This window comes from Monodon monoceros, unplaced genomic scaffold (genome assembly GCF_005190385.1).
Source record: "Monodon monoceros isolate NGI ecotype Baffin Bay Population unplaced genomic scaffold, NGI_Narwhal_1 Super_Scaffold_11, whole genome shotgun sequence".
NCBI lineage: Eukaryota > Metazoa > Chordata > Mammalia > Artiodactyla > Monodontidae > Monodon > Monodon monoceros.
This window is the reverse complement of record NW_021703767.1, coordinates 72120977-72135828: the sequence shown is the minus strand read 5'-3', so window position 1 is coordinate 72135828 and position 14852 is coordinate 72120977. Positions and strand designations below refer to the sequence as shown.

General features: G+C 35.7%; 1 protein-coding gene across 7 annotated transcripts in view; it reads right to left on the bottom strand.

The window, feature by feature from the left end:
- The window catches only part of PAK2 (p21 (RAC1) activated kinase 2), an 87958-nt gene that overhangs the window by 34977 nt on the left and 38129 nt on the right, over positions 1-14852 (bottom strand). For 6 of the 7 annotated variants that reach the window (XR_003792274.1, XM_029213778.1, XM_029213779.1 and 3 more), the window contains exon 2: positions 7210-7417. Coding sequence is in view for 5 of the 7 variants with exons in the window: in XM_029213778.1 (XP_029069611.1) it covers positions 7210-7396 (187 nt within the window). In the remaining 2 variants the exon portion in view is untranslated. Of the gene's footprint in view, positions 1-7209; positions 7418-14852 lie in introns of those variants that run through there. The other variant, XM_029213782.1, reaches the window with a different exon arrangement.

The window sequence follows — 14852 nt, the reverse complement described above, 5'->3', positions numbered from 1 at the left end:
TTGTATCTAAGGCCCAGCCATATTTTTCAACTTGGGAATTTTGAAAACTTTACAGATATTTAATAGAAAGTTTCATATATGTTAGGAGTATAGAATAAAGGGTTAAAGGAAAGAAGTGAAGATGATTAAGCAGAACTTGAAGCACAATACCCTAAAAATCTGTTTAATTTCACTTGTTTTTATATAACACACATACACACAAATACTCCTTGAATTTTAGTAGTCCTAGTAGGAGGGGAAAGGGATATTAAAAACAGTATCTAAAACAAAAAGATCCTGAGGCATGTCTCAAATCAAACAATGTGCTGGAAGGATATTGCTATGTAAACAGAACCACTGCTTTATAACTCTGGAATCCAAGAGCTATATGGACAAACAACAACAAAAAAACCCCCACAATCATCTACCTACAGGATGTCCACCCAGCAACTTGATGGGAAGTAATGGAACAGGGAAAGAAACTTCTTTTAATAAAAATGCACAACTTTTTAGTGGACTGGGGGAAAAAAGGATTCTTAGCATCATTTTTCAACTCCATGAGACAATAAAACAAGCAGTCAGGCAGCAACCTTCAGCTAAGAGGTGGGTACCCTGAGTGATGTGCTGCACAAAAGGTACTTGAAAGAATCCTAAATATGCCACTACCATATCCTTAAAAGCCACCACTACTTAGGCTACATTTGAGCTAGAGTCTAAGGCTAAAAAAGCCCCCATTTCTTTAAAAGGAAGACTTTTCTGTTTAACAGAATCAGTGATTACTGATTACTTTGTTCTTTTGACCCAAAACAGCTTCCAACTGGTGACCTAAACTTGTTCCATCACACAGAAGGGTACTCTCTAGGAAATAGTGGAGTATGGACTACTATTATTAATCTTAGAACTCGATTTTGAGACCAGAAAGAATATTTACAGTTCTAAGTCATCTTCATAACCAACTAGAGGTGAAGGTGCATATAGGTTGAATAATTAGATACAAAAATTGCTTTAGTTTATAAATACACACCATTCAACACTAGCTAACTGAATAGAGCTTTTAAAAATAAGCCAAGACAATGGCTCACTGACATTTTCGTTTTTCGTTATCAAAACTACTATACTTGTTAAGCCCATTTCTCACCTGGACTACTGCAAAATCCTCCTAACTAGTTTCTGACTTCAGTCTTAGACCTCCAACAAAACCTGTTTTCTAGACAGCTACTAGTCTCGCCTCTTTAAGACAGAAATGTGACCAGGTCTTCCCACTGTTTAAAATCCTGTAATGGTTCCCCAGGAAACAGGATAAAATCTGAGCTCTGTAGCATGGAATACAAGGGCCCTTTATGAACTACTCCCTGCCTACCTCTTTAGCCTCTTCTGCTACCTGTAGTTTCCTACATACATCATGCTATTATTCTCTCTTCTTCTCTGCCTTCACACCACACTTGACCATACTCAGCTCCACGAATGTGCTATGATCCCCCCCGTACCTGGGCCACTGAAACTCTTTTCTAGGCACAGAACATACTTTTTAACTGTCAAAACCCTCCTATTTTCACTTACTCATCCTTCAGTCTTCAGCTCTAATAGCCCTTCTTTAGGAAGCCTTCCCAGATATTACAGACATCTTACTCTATCCCTATTATCACTTTTCACAGTTTGTAATGATACGTTGCAGTCTTTTATTAGTGCATGAGGGCAGGGATATCATCTGCCTTGCTGATCATGGAATCTCTGATGACTCACAGAGTGCAAAAGATACATAATTAGCAGGGATATTAAAAAGATTTATTCAGGCAAGTTGTTATAAAAGGTACAATTTCTAATTTTCTTAATTTTTGCAGTGACATGAAAACCAATAATGAATAACTGAAGATACTCTAGAGTCTTTTTTTTAAATGCAAATATTAGCTGTCTGTTTAGTAATAAGGACAGCAATAAGGGATGTAAATTTGAGAACAAAATTAGTATCTCTAGATGAGGCTTTACATTAGAGTTGGCAAAGATCTTAGGGTCACTGTAATTTTTTAAAATAAAAATACAATTTTTCCCCTTTTATCCTTCTGTTTAAAGGTGATAGACCAAGCACATATTGTGGCTCTCCCCTTCTACACCAAACCTCTTTATTCACCGTGGAACAAAATCTATGAGGAATGCCCAAAGATGAAAAGCAATTAGGATAAAACTAGAGAGAGAAACAGCAGCTCAGGATGTAGAAAGGAGAATGAAATTGCAGATGGATTTCTGTATTCATACAAGCATGAACGTGCATACACATTCACATTCCTAACCCTGATTCCTAACCCTCAAGGTTCAGGCCCTGTCAGAGGTGTTAGCTCCCAGAAAGGAACTGTAAGTGTGGGAGGTTGGGTTGGAAAGGGAGTAGAGCCCCAGGAATAGGAGGAATCAAAGAGCACCCCACCCTCCAAACATCTTTTTCTCTCTCAGTCTAAGTGAAAATTATGCACTCCTAAATATCTCCCTCCAAGTAGACGACACAGAGACTCTGCAGATGTTCTACTCTCAACTACAAAGCTGAATGCAATTCTCCCCAACTTGCCCTACAAATTCAAGGCAATTCTAATCAAAACATCAACAGGTTTTTTTAAAAAGTACATGATAAGCAAAGTCCAAAATTTATACAGAAGAGCAAAGGGTCAAAAGATCCTGAAGAACCACATGGTACCAGATTTGCTCTATCAGTATTAAGAATTATAAGCTATAACAATTAAGGCAGTCTGGTATTAGTGTAGGTACAGAGAAATGAGCCAATGCAATAAAACGGAAAACACAGAAACAGATCCTGGCATACATGGAAACCTGACGGATAATGGCTAATACTGTAGGTTAGTGGAGAAATGATAAAAGTTTCAATAAATGGTCTGGGACACTGGCTTAAAAAAAAAAGTGAAAATGAATCTCTCTTTACAAGTACACAAAAACCAAATCCAGATAGTTCAAAGGTTTAAATTGTAAAAGCCAAATTATAAAACATTTAGAAAAACCTAAGAAAATATCACCTCTAGTTTGGCAAAAATTTCTTAAAACACAAAAAGCTCAAACTTTACATAAAGGAAAGGAACTGATCAATTCAACTACACCAAAATTAATAACTTCTATTCATCAAAAGATACCACTGAAAGGGTGAAAAGGCATACTGCAACCTGGAAATCTATATTTAATAACACACAGCTGACAAAGGATTAGTATATAGACTATAAGGAATGTTTAAGGAAAAAGAACTCAACAGAAAACTGGACTAAAAAACAGGTATGTCACAGAAAACACAAATGAATAGTAAATTAATATATGGAAAGACAATTTCCCAAGTCATCAGGGAAATCCAAATTAAAACCACAATGAGATACCATTTCACACCTCTCAAATTGGCAAAAATTAAAATCCCATAATACAAGAATTGGCAAGGATGTTCAGCAATAGAACATTTGTGTTCTGTGGGTGAGAATGAACATTAAAAAAAAAAAAACTTTAGAAAGTAATTTGATAAACCTAGTCAAGTCAAACATGGGAATACCCTGTAAGCCCAGCAATTTTACTACTAAGTATATACCTGAGAGCAACCTTTTAATCTTTGGCCAGGACCCACATCAATACATTTTACATCCTGACACACACACAATTGAAACAAAAGTTTCATGAAACTTTTGCAATAACTCTATTTATACTGTGTGCAATAACTCTATACTCCATTTCATTTAGTGTCACCCACTATATAGATTTCATAACTCACTATTGCAGTGGTTCTTAATATTAGATGCACATTAGAATCCCCTGAGGTATTAAAAAAATTAAAAGCAAAACCAAAACTGATGCCCAGGTAAGCTCCTGAAGACTGATTCAATTGGCCTGCAATGGAGCTTGGACACAGATTTATTTAATTAAGCTTCCCAAGAGATTCTAATAAGCAATTAGAATCAAAACGACCTGATGTCTGAAAAGCACTGCCCTAGAAAAATATTTCCACATGTCCACCGAGAGATATGTTCAAAAGTACCCATAGCAGCGTTGTTCATGAAAATAATCCAAAGGTCTATAGATAGGAGACCAGGTAAATAAACTGCCATCTATTTATACAGTGTACTAGTGTACAGCAATGAAAATGTACTACAGCTACATATATCAACATTAGCGGTAAAAAAGAACTACAGCTATATATATCAACATAAATCTCAAAAACATGAGGTTGAGTGAAAATATACATCCTGAAAATACGCATATACTGTAGTATGATTCCATTTATAAAATGTTCCCAAATAGGCAAACCCAAACCATATATTATTTGGGGATATTATGTCATAAGATTATAATAAAAAGCAAGAAATAAAAAATGCAAAATTCAGGATGGTAGATATTGTCGGGGGAGGAGAAGGAGGAAGAGGAGGAGTAGGATGGGGTGTGGCCGATGGGGACTTCAGGGCATACTGGTAAAATTCTATGTTGGGTGGTGGGTACAAGGGTGTTGATTAAAATATATACATTATGTATATTATACTCTTTTGTGGATGATGTCACCACAAAACTAAAAACTTAAAGCAAAATTCTATTTATGTAAAGTTCTAAAACAGGCTGAACTGATCAAAGGTGAAAAATCAGACAGAAGTTTCCCAAAGGTCGGGGAGGAGTAGACTGTTTGGGACACAATGTGAAAGAGTCTTCCAGGGAGACGGAAGTGGTGCATAATATGATAGGGGGATAATGATTATGGCTTACACAGGTCTGTCCATTTGTCAAAACCGTAGTTAATTTTCATGCATTTCAATATATGTAATTTTAACCAAAAAAGTAAGTGGAGAAAGAATGATAATTGTTGAAGCTGGGTTACAAGGTTCATTAGACTGTTACACTTTGTATAGTTTGACATTTTCTATTTTTTAGAGAAAGAAAAAAAGGAATTGGATAAGAAATGCAAAGCTTTTTTTTTTTAAAGAGCTTGTAAAGTTTTAAGATTAGCACTAAAAAGTTATTAAATCTTGAATATAATAAGCACAAGAAAACAAAAGACTTCAGAAATCACCAAAAAAAATTTAATGGATGTTAATTACAGACCTCAAAAGCTGATAAACCTGAAGGCAATCAGAGCCTTCCCTAGGACCCCCAGGTACCCTCACCCTCCCTTTGTTAGCGGGGGACCTTGAATTAGTTACCACTGGTAAGTATTAATATTTCTAGGAGAAAAGAAAAGAAAGGGGAGTTAATGAAGGAGGGTAAAACTGGAAGATTCTCAGTATGATCAGAGAGATAGGCATGCTCTGCTACATTTATGTAAATGTGTGTTCAATTTGCTCACAAACCCCACCACCCTACCATTTACCCAAAGTGCGGGACTATCCACACTTTCTCCTTCAGTTAGTGCTCTTCTCTTCCCCTTTCCAAGGCTGTCCCCAAGTACATGCTGTTATCCTATCTTGAGCATTCTCCTACCCCAGTTTTGCATTCTACTCTCCATAGGCAAGTAATATCAACCCTTTGATCAATTTCTTCTGGCACTAACCACCATAAATTTTTTTCTAACCTCCGCAATTATAAATACTGTGTTTACACTGCCATTTTTAGGTTTTCTTACTTTAAATACACTGATTTACAACTACGGAAGATTACAATTTAGTGCTCTCCAACACATCCACTTTTTCTGCCTTCTTCCCACGCGTATTTTTTGGTTCATTTCCTGATTTCCCCCTTTATCTTTTATTTAATCCAGTCTAAGTAGATGCACTTTTCATTCTCAAATATGTCAAATACACATGCTACCACTTCTGTTAAATAAACTTAAAAAACATATTTTCATGAGGCTTTTCAGTTACAACCTCATATGAAATCTTAAAAATAAGAGGAAAATTAGAAATAAGAGATATACACTAAAATGAACAGTTTTTCAACTGCTCAATATCCTGCTGGCATATCTAAATTCTCTAAGACTTGATTCTCTATTAATATTAACTATATTACCTCATTCAAATTTTCATTGATTATATATTTTCAACTCTCAAATTAAATGTGTATTTATTATTATATACAAAGCACTGTTTTCTTCCACTAGGGTTTACCTCTCCATGTAAACTTAGACATATATAAGTGGAAAAATATCTTTACCTCTACTTATATCTATTACTAGCTGTCAGAGCCATACTGTCATGCTTAATAAAACAAACTAATCCCTAACTTTTATTCTAAAATCCATTACAGTCCATAATCCCTTATTCAATTCTAAAATCCATAAAGCTCTGAAAACCAAAAGTTCTTTCTTTAGGTTTGGCACCAAAACAAATTTGGTGAATTCAACTTACGTGAGACTATTTATAGTCTTTATTCTACTTTGTGTGACTAGACCAGTGGTTCTTAACTGGAGGCAATTTTGCCCCACAGGCGAATCTGGCAATGTCTGGAGACATTTTCAGTTGTCACAACTGGGTAGGAGGTGCTACTTACTAACATCTAGCAGGTAAAAGCTAGAAATGGTGCTTAACATCCTACAGTGCACAAGACAGGTCCCTGCAACAAGGCATTATTTGGCCCCCAAATGTCTATCTTACTGAGGATGAGTAACACTGGACTAGACTCTTGTTTATGGAAGATCCATTTATGTGTTGAGTACTGAGTGTTGCCTCAGATGAATCTGAGGGTATTACAGAATACATGATAAAAAGAGAGCATTACTACTACTCGAAAGTCAGAAAAACTCTTAATTCCAAGCCACAGTTGGCTCCTGAGATTTCAGACAGGAGACTGTAGACTTTATATTTCCATTCTTCTAATGGCAAGTCTTTCTCAAATATCACGAGTCTCATTAATGTTAGGAAGCCATGAACTGTGGCCCAAGCCTTAGAAAATGAAGGAGGGGAGTACAGAAATTCACTGGACGAAACAAATAGAATGAGCAACAACTTTCGTTTTATTCTTTTCCATTACAGTTTAAAATAAACTAGCCTTCCTATTTTTTTCTTTTTTTGGCTGCACCGCGTGGCTTGCGGGATCTTAGTTCCCGCCAGGGATTGAATGCGCACCCTCAGCAGTGAAAGCACAGAGTCCTAACCACTGGACCACCAGGGAACTTCCAAACTAGCCTTTCTAATACTGCCTATATACCACCATCAATTGTATGTTTACTGTTCTCACCATAAAAGATATCAGCTTATTATACTTTAATTAAAAAGATATCAAAACCAATAACATAAAATAATAGCTGTGACTCTTGAAATCACAGTAGCTATTTACCTTTCTCTGTGCTTGAGAATATAGAGATGATTTTATTCCTGGGCTTTTTTTCCTCTGGAACAGAGGGCAAAGGTTTTAAACTGTGATTGGCTGACAAAGGGTCTTTGCCTCCAGTGCTAAAAATGGTACTGCTCATTCGCACAGGGGGTGCTGGAGGCTTGTCTTCCAGTTCTCCGTTATCAGACATGATTCAGAATTATGATATGGCCTGAAACAGAAAGGCAAAAACATACAGTTAACAACAAGGTAAAAAATAGTATGGACAGGCACAAAACAGTATTAATTACCTCCCCAACTTCAAATTAGAAAATGTTACCCATTTAAAGCTGTAAAACTTAAGAGATGAAATTAGTTGCAATATAGGCAATCTCCCCTAACAAAGTTGGTAAATGGCTAGCTAAGGGAACCTTTGAAAAGTCATATCCCATTAAGAGGACTATGATAATTTGGGGGAAGCAAGATGACACTAACATATCAGAGTATATCACCTGTTCAACTGGTTCTAAGAGTAAATGTTCCAATGAACAGACAACATAGAGTCTTAAAAAAATAATAATTTGAAGAGGAAGACTATGTCCTGACCAGCCAATAATAGGATTTATGTCTCTGATAGGTCTACTTCTAGAGCAGAGATAGGATGCTTGCTACTAAAAATATCAACCAATAGCCTCCAAACTGATTCCATGCTTGCTAGCTTCGTCATTACAACTTAACCTCAATATAAACTTTTGTAAAGGATAGGAACGTGCCACTGATACAATATTTGGTTTCTCTAAAAATCTGACCATCTAACTACATATGTTAGTCCCTTCAAGTCTGGGAACACTGACAAAAGTAAATCCAGAGTTTGGCCAAATCCCAAGGTTCTGTCATCCCGTGATGCCCTGTCCAGGCCGTCAAGTTACCCTCCTTATCCACATGGCTAATTCAGCAGAAATGTCAACCTTGTTTACATATATGTATACACATCTATTTTATGTCTTTAAAACAAAGTAGATTACACACATTTAAAATCAGCAGTGAAGGAGAGGGGATGCCTAACTTATAGATGAGCTCTGATACAAAAGTATGTATGTTAGGAAATAATACCTCACTAAACAAGATTTTGATTGATAATTAGATCCTGATTTGATTGTAACATTATTTAATACATGTAAGTGAACAAAATTTTGTATATGTACAATGAAAAGAATGCAACTGTTTTTAGATAAAATTAATAATAATTTAAAAGATTTTTATTTAGTCTGAATGCTAGTACCTGAAGAACAGTAGGTATAATTTGAAAAAAACTGAGGGATGAAGAATTATACCTAATTCCACGCCAAATCTTACAGCTTTTGTTTCCCTTGATAGAGGTATGTCAAAGCACTACTGTATAATTTATATGTCATATGACAGTTATTTTTCAGCTTACAAGAGGAAGAATGAAAGAAGGTAAAGGGAAAAATAAACATTTCTGGAGGTAACGAGCTGGAGAAGAGAGAAAGAAAAGATCTATAACTGTGTATGAGAAAGACTGCCTGAAGTGAAATTAAACTACTGGTGCTCAAAGGAAGAAATGGGGGTGGGATCTAAGAAGGTGGTGTGAACAACATACAGTCAGATGATTCTTCCAAACCAGCTGGTCACATCATGTGGATTACTTGATGAATTGATAAAATCAAGACAGATATTTAGCTTTTATGTGACCAAACATTAAGGCAAAACAGATGAACCCTAGAGTAGCTCACTTTTATCTTAATCACCAGTTACAATATAGAAACTACACATTTAGATTTTGATTACACTGTGAATTGCTCCCATTTAAAAATCAGGGTAACAAAATTCCAAAATACATTTGCATGCATTTACAGAAGGAAATGCACCAAAACATTAACAGTGGTTATCTGTGATTAATAAGTAATTTTTTTTAATATGTAATTTTTAAACTTGATTATAATCAGCATAGCTGTGGTTAAAAAAAGATCAATATAAAACAGGGCACAATAATTATTTAATGTAAACTGACTACAAATTCTATCCTTAAGGCTGGCTCATAAATGGAACATAACTGGAAATTGGCAATGCACCTTCAGCTGCATGTTGTCCAGTACTGGGTTGTGGAATCAGATTGCTTTGGTTGGAATCCTAGTTCCATCATTTACTTAAGTGTGTGACCTCAGGACTAAACTGTGCCTCAGAGTTTCTTAGAGAAATGGCTGGTTCTAGGCCTGGACAGGGAAAATACAAGATGAGTCTATAGTGTCTTATAGTGTCAGAAGATAAGGAAGTACTTATAAAGGATGAGAGCATGTCAAAAGGACACAGGAAAGAGTTCCCAAAAGCCAATACTGGAATGATTTGAGCAATAAAATTAATAAAGTAGTATATAATCCAAAGTATAAAATAAATATACATAATTCATATCGATACAAAAAAACTGAATAAATAAAATGGGGCAGGGGGACAAATCTTCCTTACAAAAGAATTCCAAATAATATATATGTAGATACATTCCCTTCTAGGAGTTGGAACTTAACTTCCCTCCCCATTTGATTGTAGGCTAGACTTCGTGACTCATTTCCAAAGAAAAGAGTATGGAAAGGGGAAAATAACACCACAATGGAAAAATCTGGCATTAACCAAGTGATCAAGGTTAACATCACTAGTGATAAGTCACAATGACATCATTAATCTCCTGACGTAATGTGTTGAGGAGCAAAATCCACCTCTGTGGTATTCTTCCCCAAACCCATATCTAGTCATGGGGGGAAAAAACCAGATAAACCCAAACTGAGGGACATCCTACAAAATTCCTGACCAACACTTCTCAAAACCGTCAAGGACATGAAAAACAAAGACGGATTGAGAAATTATTATAGAACAGAGGAGGCTAAGGAGACATGACAATGTGGTATCCTGGAATTGAAAAGAAGACACTGGTGGAAAAACAGGTGAAATCCAAATAAAATCTAGAATTTAGTTAATAATAATGTACTAGTGTTGGCGTCTTTGCTTTGAGATACATTTTATGGTTTATGTAATGTTAATATTAGGGGAAGATGGGTGATAGTTATACAGGAAATCTACTATCTTTGTAACTTCTCTGTAAGTCTAAAATTATTCAAAAATAAGAACCCTAGGGGCTTCCCTGGTGGCGCAGTGGTTGAGAGTCCACCTGCCACTGCAGGGGACACGGGTTCGTGCCCCAGTCCAGAAAGATCCCACATGCCGTGGAGCGGCTGGGCCCGTGAGCCATAGCCGCTGAGCCTGTGAGTCCGGAGCCTGTGCTCCGCAACGGGAGAGGCCACAACAGTGAGAAGCCCGCGTACCACAAAAACAAAAAAAAAAAAAAAAAAAAAAGAACTCTATTAAAAAAGGAATAAATTCCTCAAAAAGTTAGAGTAACCTACCATACGACCTAGCAACTTCACTTCCAGTATATGCCTAAGAGAGTTGAAAACACATGTCCGTACAAAAACTTGCATATGAATGTTCACAGCAGCATTATTCGTGATAGCCGAAAGAGGAAAACAACCAAAATATCAACAGATGGACAAAATATGTCATATCTATACAATGGAATACTGTTTGGCCACAAAAAGGAGTCAAGTACTGATACATGCTACAACATGAAATAAACCTTGAAAACGTAAGTGAAAAAAGCCTGACACAAAAAGACCACAAATTATAAGATTCCACTTACATGAAATGTCTAGAACAGGCAAATCCACAGAGACAGAGAGTAGATTAGTGGTTGCTAGACAGTGAGGGGAATGGGACGTGACTTTGGGGGAATGAAAATATTCTGGAATTAGACATTGGTAACAGTTGCACAACCTTGTGAATATATTAAAACCACTGAACTGTACACTTTAAAATGGTAAATTTCAGCTATGTGAATTACATCTCAATTTAAAATAGGAATTAATAATATTTACCTCATAAAGATTGAGTTAATAACTGAAGGCTGCTACTATTACTATCATGATATTATTATTTATAAGATTCTATGCTAGAAGTTGGAGAAAGAAAAGAGGACTTAATTCTTCTCCAAGAGTTCATAATCTACTGGGAAAGACCAGCACATACATATTTAAGTTAGGTTATGCCCTTTATCAACATTTGTTCTCAACACATGCATATTAAAAGCCACTTTGTTTCTTCAAAGCAGCAGTTCTCAAAACATTTTGGCCTCAAGACCACTTCACACTCTTAAAATTACTGAGCATCTCAATTTTTGTTTATGTGCATTCTATCTATATTCACTATAAGAAATTAAAATGAGCTACTTAAAGTATTTACTTCATTAAACCCCTTACATTACGTTATTCATAAATAACATTTTTATGAAAAATAAAATTTGCCAAAACAGAATATAGTGACAAGAGTGGCATTAGTTTACTTTTCTGCAAATCTTTTAAATGTCTGGCTTAGTAGAAGACAGTTGGATTCTCATATCTGCTTCTGTATTCAATTTATTGTGTTAGGTTTTGGTTGAAGTATATGAAGAAAATCTGGTCTTACACAGATATGTAGCTGGAAAAGGGAGTATTTTAATAGCTTTCAGATAATTGTGGATATTCTTCTTTGATACTACACCAAACTCAACCTTCATAAGGTTAGCTATGGACTCTGAAACCACAGCAATAAATTTTTTGTACTGTTACATTAAAGCCATTGAATTCTCTTGCACTTTGAATGGATCTTTTACCCATGAATGAATTTTGTAATGTCATGAATTGATTATCTGGAAAGTATTGGCTCACTCAATTACTAAGATATTCCAATGCTGACACTTCATTATACAATAAAAATAAAATCACATTCATTAATATCACCACTGATCTCATCAGAAAAGTCTAGGTATTGGGAACCTGTCACACTCAAGAAAGTGAATACAAGTTTTCTAAAACTCTAATTTTCATTTGAAATTTTATCAATTAACAACAAATTCTGTCACTTCATTCATTTTCGAGAAAATGTCTGCCAAATACCTAAGTCTGAACAACCAGAGTTGTTCAGTGGGCCAGTCGTTCTTTCAAATAAAAATAGTGTTCCAGGAAATGGGGCCTTTTTAAGCTCAATCATATAAGTGGTTTTCTGTAAGACAACAATTTCATACTTCATAAGTACCTTATGAGTACTTCCCATTTTGCTATACAAAATACTTTAAAAGTAAACTCAAAAGTAGAGATATAATAAGATTAGTAATTTTATTGTTTCAAGTACATTCTTAAGTGAAACTGGCTTTTAAAAAAAAACTACAAGCACATAGCTATTGCCTTGAATGAGCTGTATTAAAGTACAGTCAGTTTTACCCACCACTGCTTTTGCATCATCAATGCAAATGTCAACACAGTGTAAAAAGGCAAAGAACACCTTAATATTATTATGAAAAATAGGTTTTGACTCACAGACCCCAAGGGTACCACAGACCACTCTTTGAGAACTGCTGCTTTAGAGTTTACCCCAGCTCCACACTTCACCCTCATAGTCCCAATTCTTTCTGATGTGCTACTAGGCAGCAGAAGACCCATATTTATTTCCTCCTATACTCTACAGAACACATTTTTGACATAGGAAAAGGTAAAAGGTAATCAATGGCTAGATTTCCAAGCTGGGGCACAAAAACCTAATCAAATCTTGAAAATGGTTAAAAATCTATACATATGTCATAATAATTACTACAGTGTTTTTTGTAACAAAACCCAGAAAGATGTCAGCCAGAGAGACTGTCATTTATATGAAAAATACCACCACCAAATTCTAAAGCAAACAACACTAACAAGGCAACTTTCAGAACACAGCCTTTCCTTATACTCTGGTTATTCAAAAATTTTTCTTTACTGCTTTATTTTAATATACTGTGCAGTAATTTTTAAAGTTTTCTGCACAAATTCAGTCCAATAAAACTAAAGAGGAACTAATACGTTATTTGTTTCAGAACTTTCTTCTTTATCTACATTATAAAGTTAAACCAGCTATGTCTCAAGGAAATCCCAATTAACACGACGTACCCTATTAGGCAACACATGTCTAAACAAAATCTAAATTTTATAGGTCACAGATGTCCCTAATGAGATTACTCAAAACGACAAATATTACAGCAATAATTCTAAGTAATATGCCTCATAAGTGATTAGATGGTAGTAAATAAAAGCATGACCCTTGATAAAACATTGATGACTCTGCCACTAGCTAAGCTGAGGACTTGATCCCTTCATCTCATGATTTCTCTAATGAATCTGTCTTCAGCTGCTATTCAGAGGAAGAGGTTAGAAGAAGCCCTAACTAGCTTCCCAAAGAGTCTCTATACATTCAGCTTTTGTTTAGAGAAAGAAGTTAAAATTGGTTGACTAAAAATAACACATGATAACACTCTCCCTGGCTATACGTTCCTCAGCAGGTACTGCCATTTAGGGCCATTTCCTACCAAATCAATCTGATCTCACATGAGTGCACATAAATACTATACTTCATGTTCCCCAATATACCAAAGACTCTCCTGGCCTAATCATCTTTGGGTATACATTTCTCCATTCTTAAATTTTCTTTATCCTTTTCTCTACCCAACCAAATGCTCAGTAAAAATTATTTCCTATGTAAGGTCATGCCTGTCTGTCCCTGTTCAAAAAGACCCCTCACATCCTCTGAATGCAAGTTACACAGGAATATATAAATCCAGAGCGTATTGAAGTTGGAATGGAATTCATTTGGTCCATCTTCCTTATTTTATTTGTGAAGAATCTGACTCACCAAAATGTAAGCAGTTTGCCTGAAGTCACACAAATCTAATTATTAACAGAACTAAGACCAGAATCCAAGTTTACTAACAACGCTTCATCTCATATTTTTCTAATTATATTAACATATCAGACCATTCTTTGGCAATGAATTACAACTGTGCATCATTAATTATTATTTTAAGTGTGTTCCTGCCCAAGACTTCAAGCAATTCAAAAGCAGGGATTATACAGTCTCTTCAATAAGTGGTGCTGGGAAAACTGGACAGCTACATGTAAAAGAATGAAATTAGAACATTCTCAAACACAATACACAAAAATACACTCAAAATGGATTAAGACCTCAATGTAAGACCAGGTACTATAGAACTCTTAGAGGAAAACATAGGCAGAACACTCTTTCACATAAATTGCAGTAGTATCTTTTGGATCCACCTCCTAGAGTAATGAAAATAAAAGCAAAAATAAACAAATGGGACCTAATTAAATTTAAAAGCTTTTGCACAGTAAAGGAAACCATAAACAAAACACAAAGACAACCTACAGATGGGAGAAAATATTTGCAAATGACGCAACTGACAAGGGTTTCATCTCCTAAATGTATAAACAGCCCATGCAGCTCAATATCTAAAAAAACAAACAACCCAATCAAAAAATGGGCAGAGGAATTCCCTGGCAGTCCTGTGGTTAGGACTCTGCACTTCCATTGCAGGGGGCACAGGTCTGATCCCTGGTTGGGGAACTAAGATCCTGCAAGCCGCATGGCACTGCCAAAAGAAAAAGAAAAAAAAAAAAAAAGGCAGATCTAAATAGACAGCTCTCCAAAGAAGATGTACAGATGATCAAGAGGCACATGAAAAGATGCTCAAGGGACTTCCCTCGTGGTCCAGTGGCTAAGACTCCAAGCTCCCAATGCAG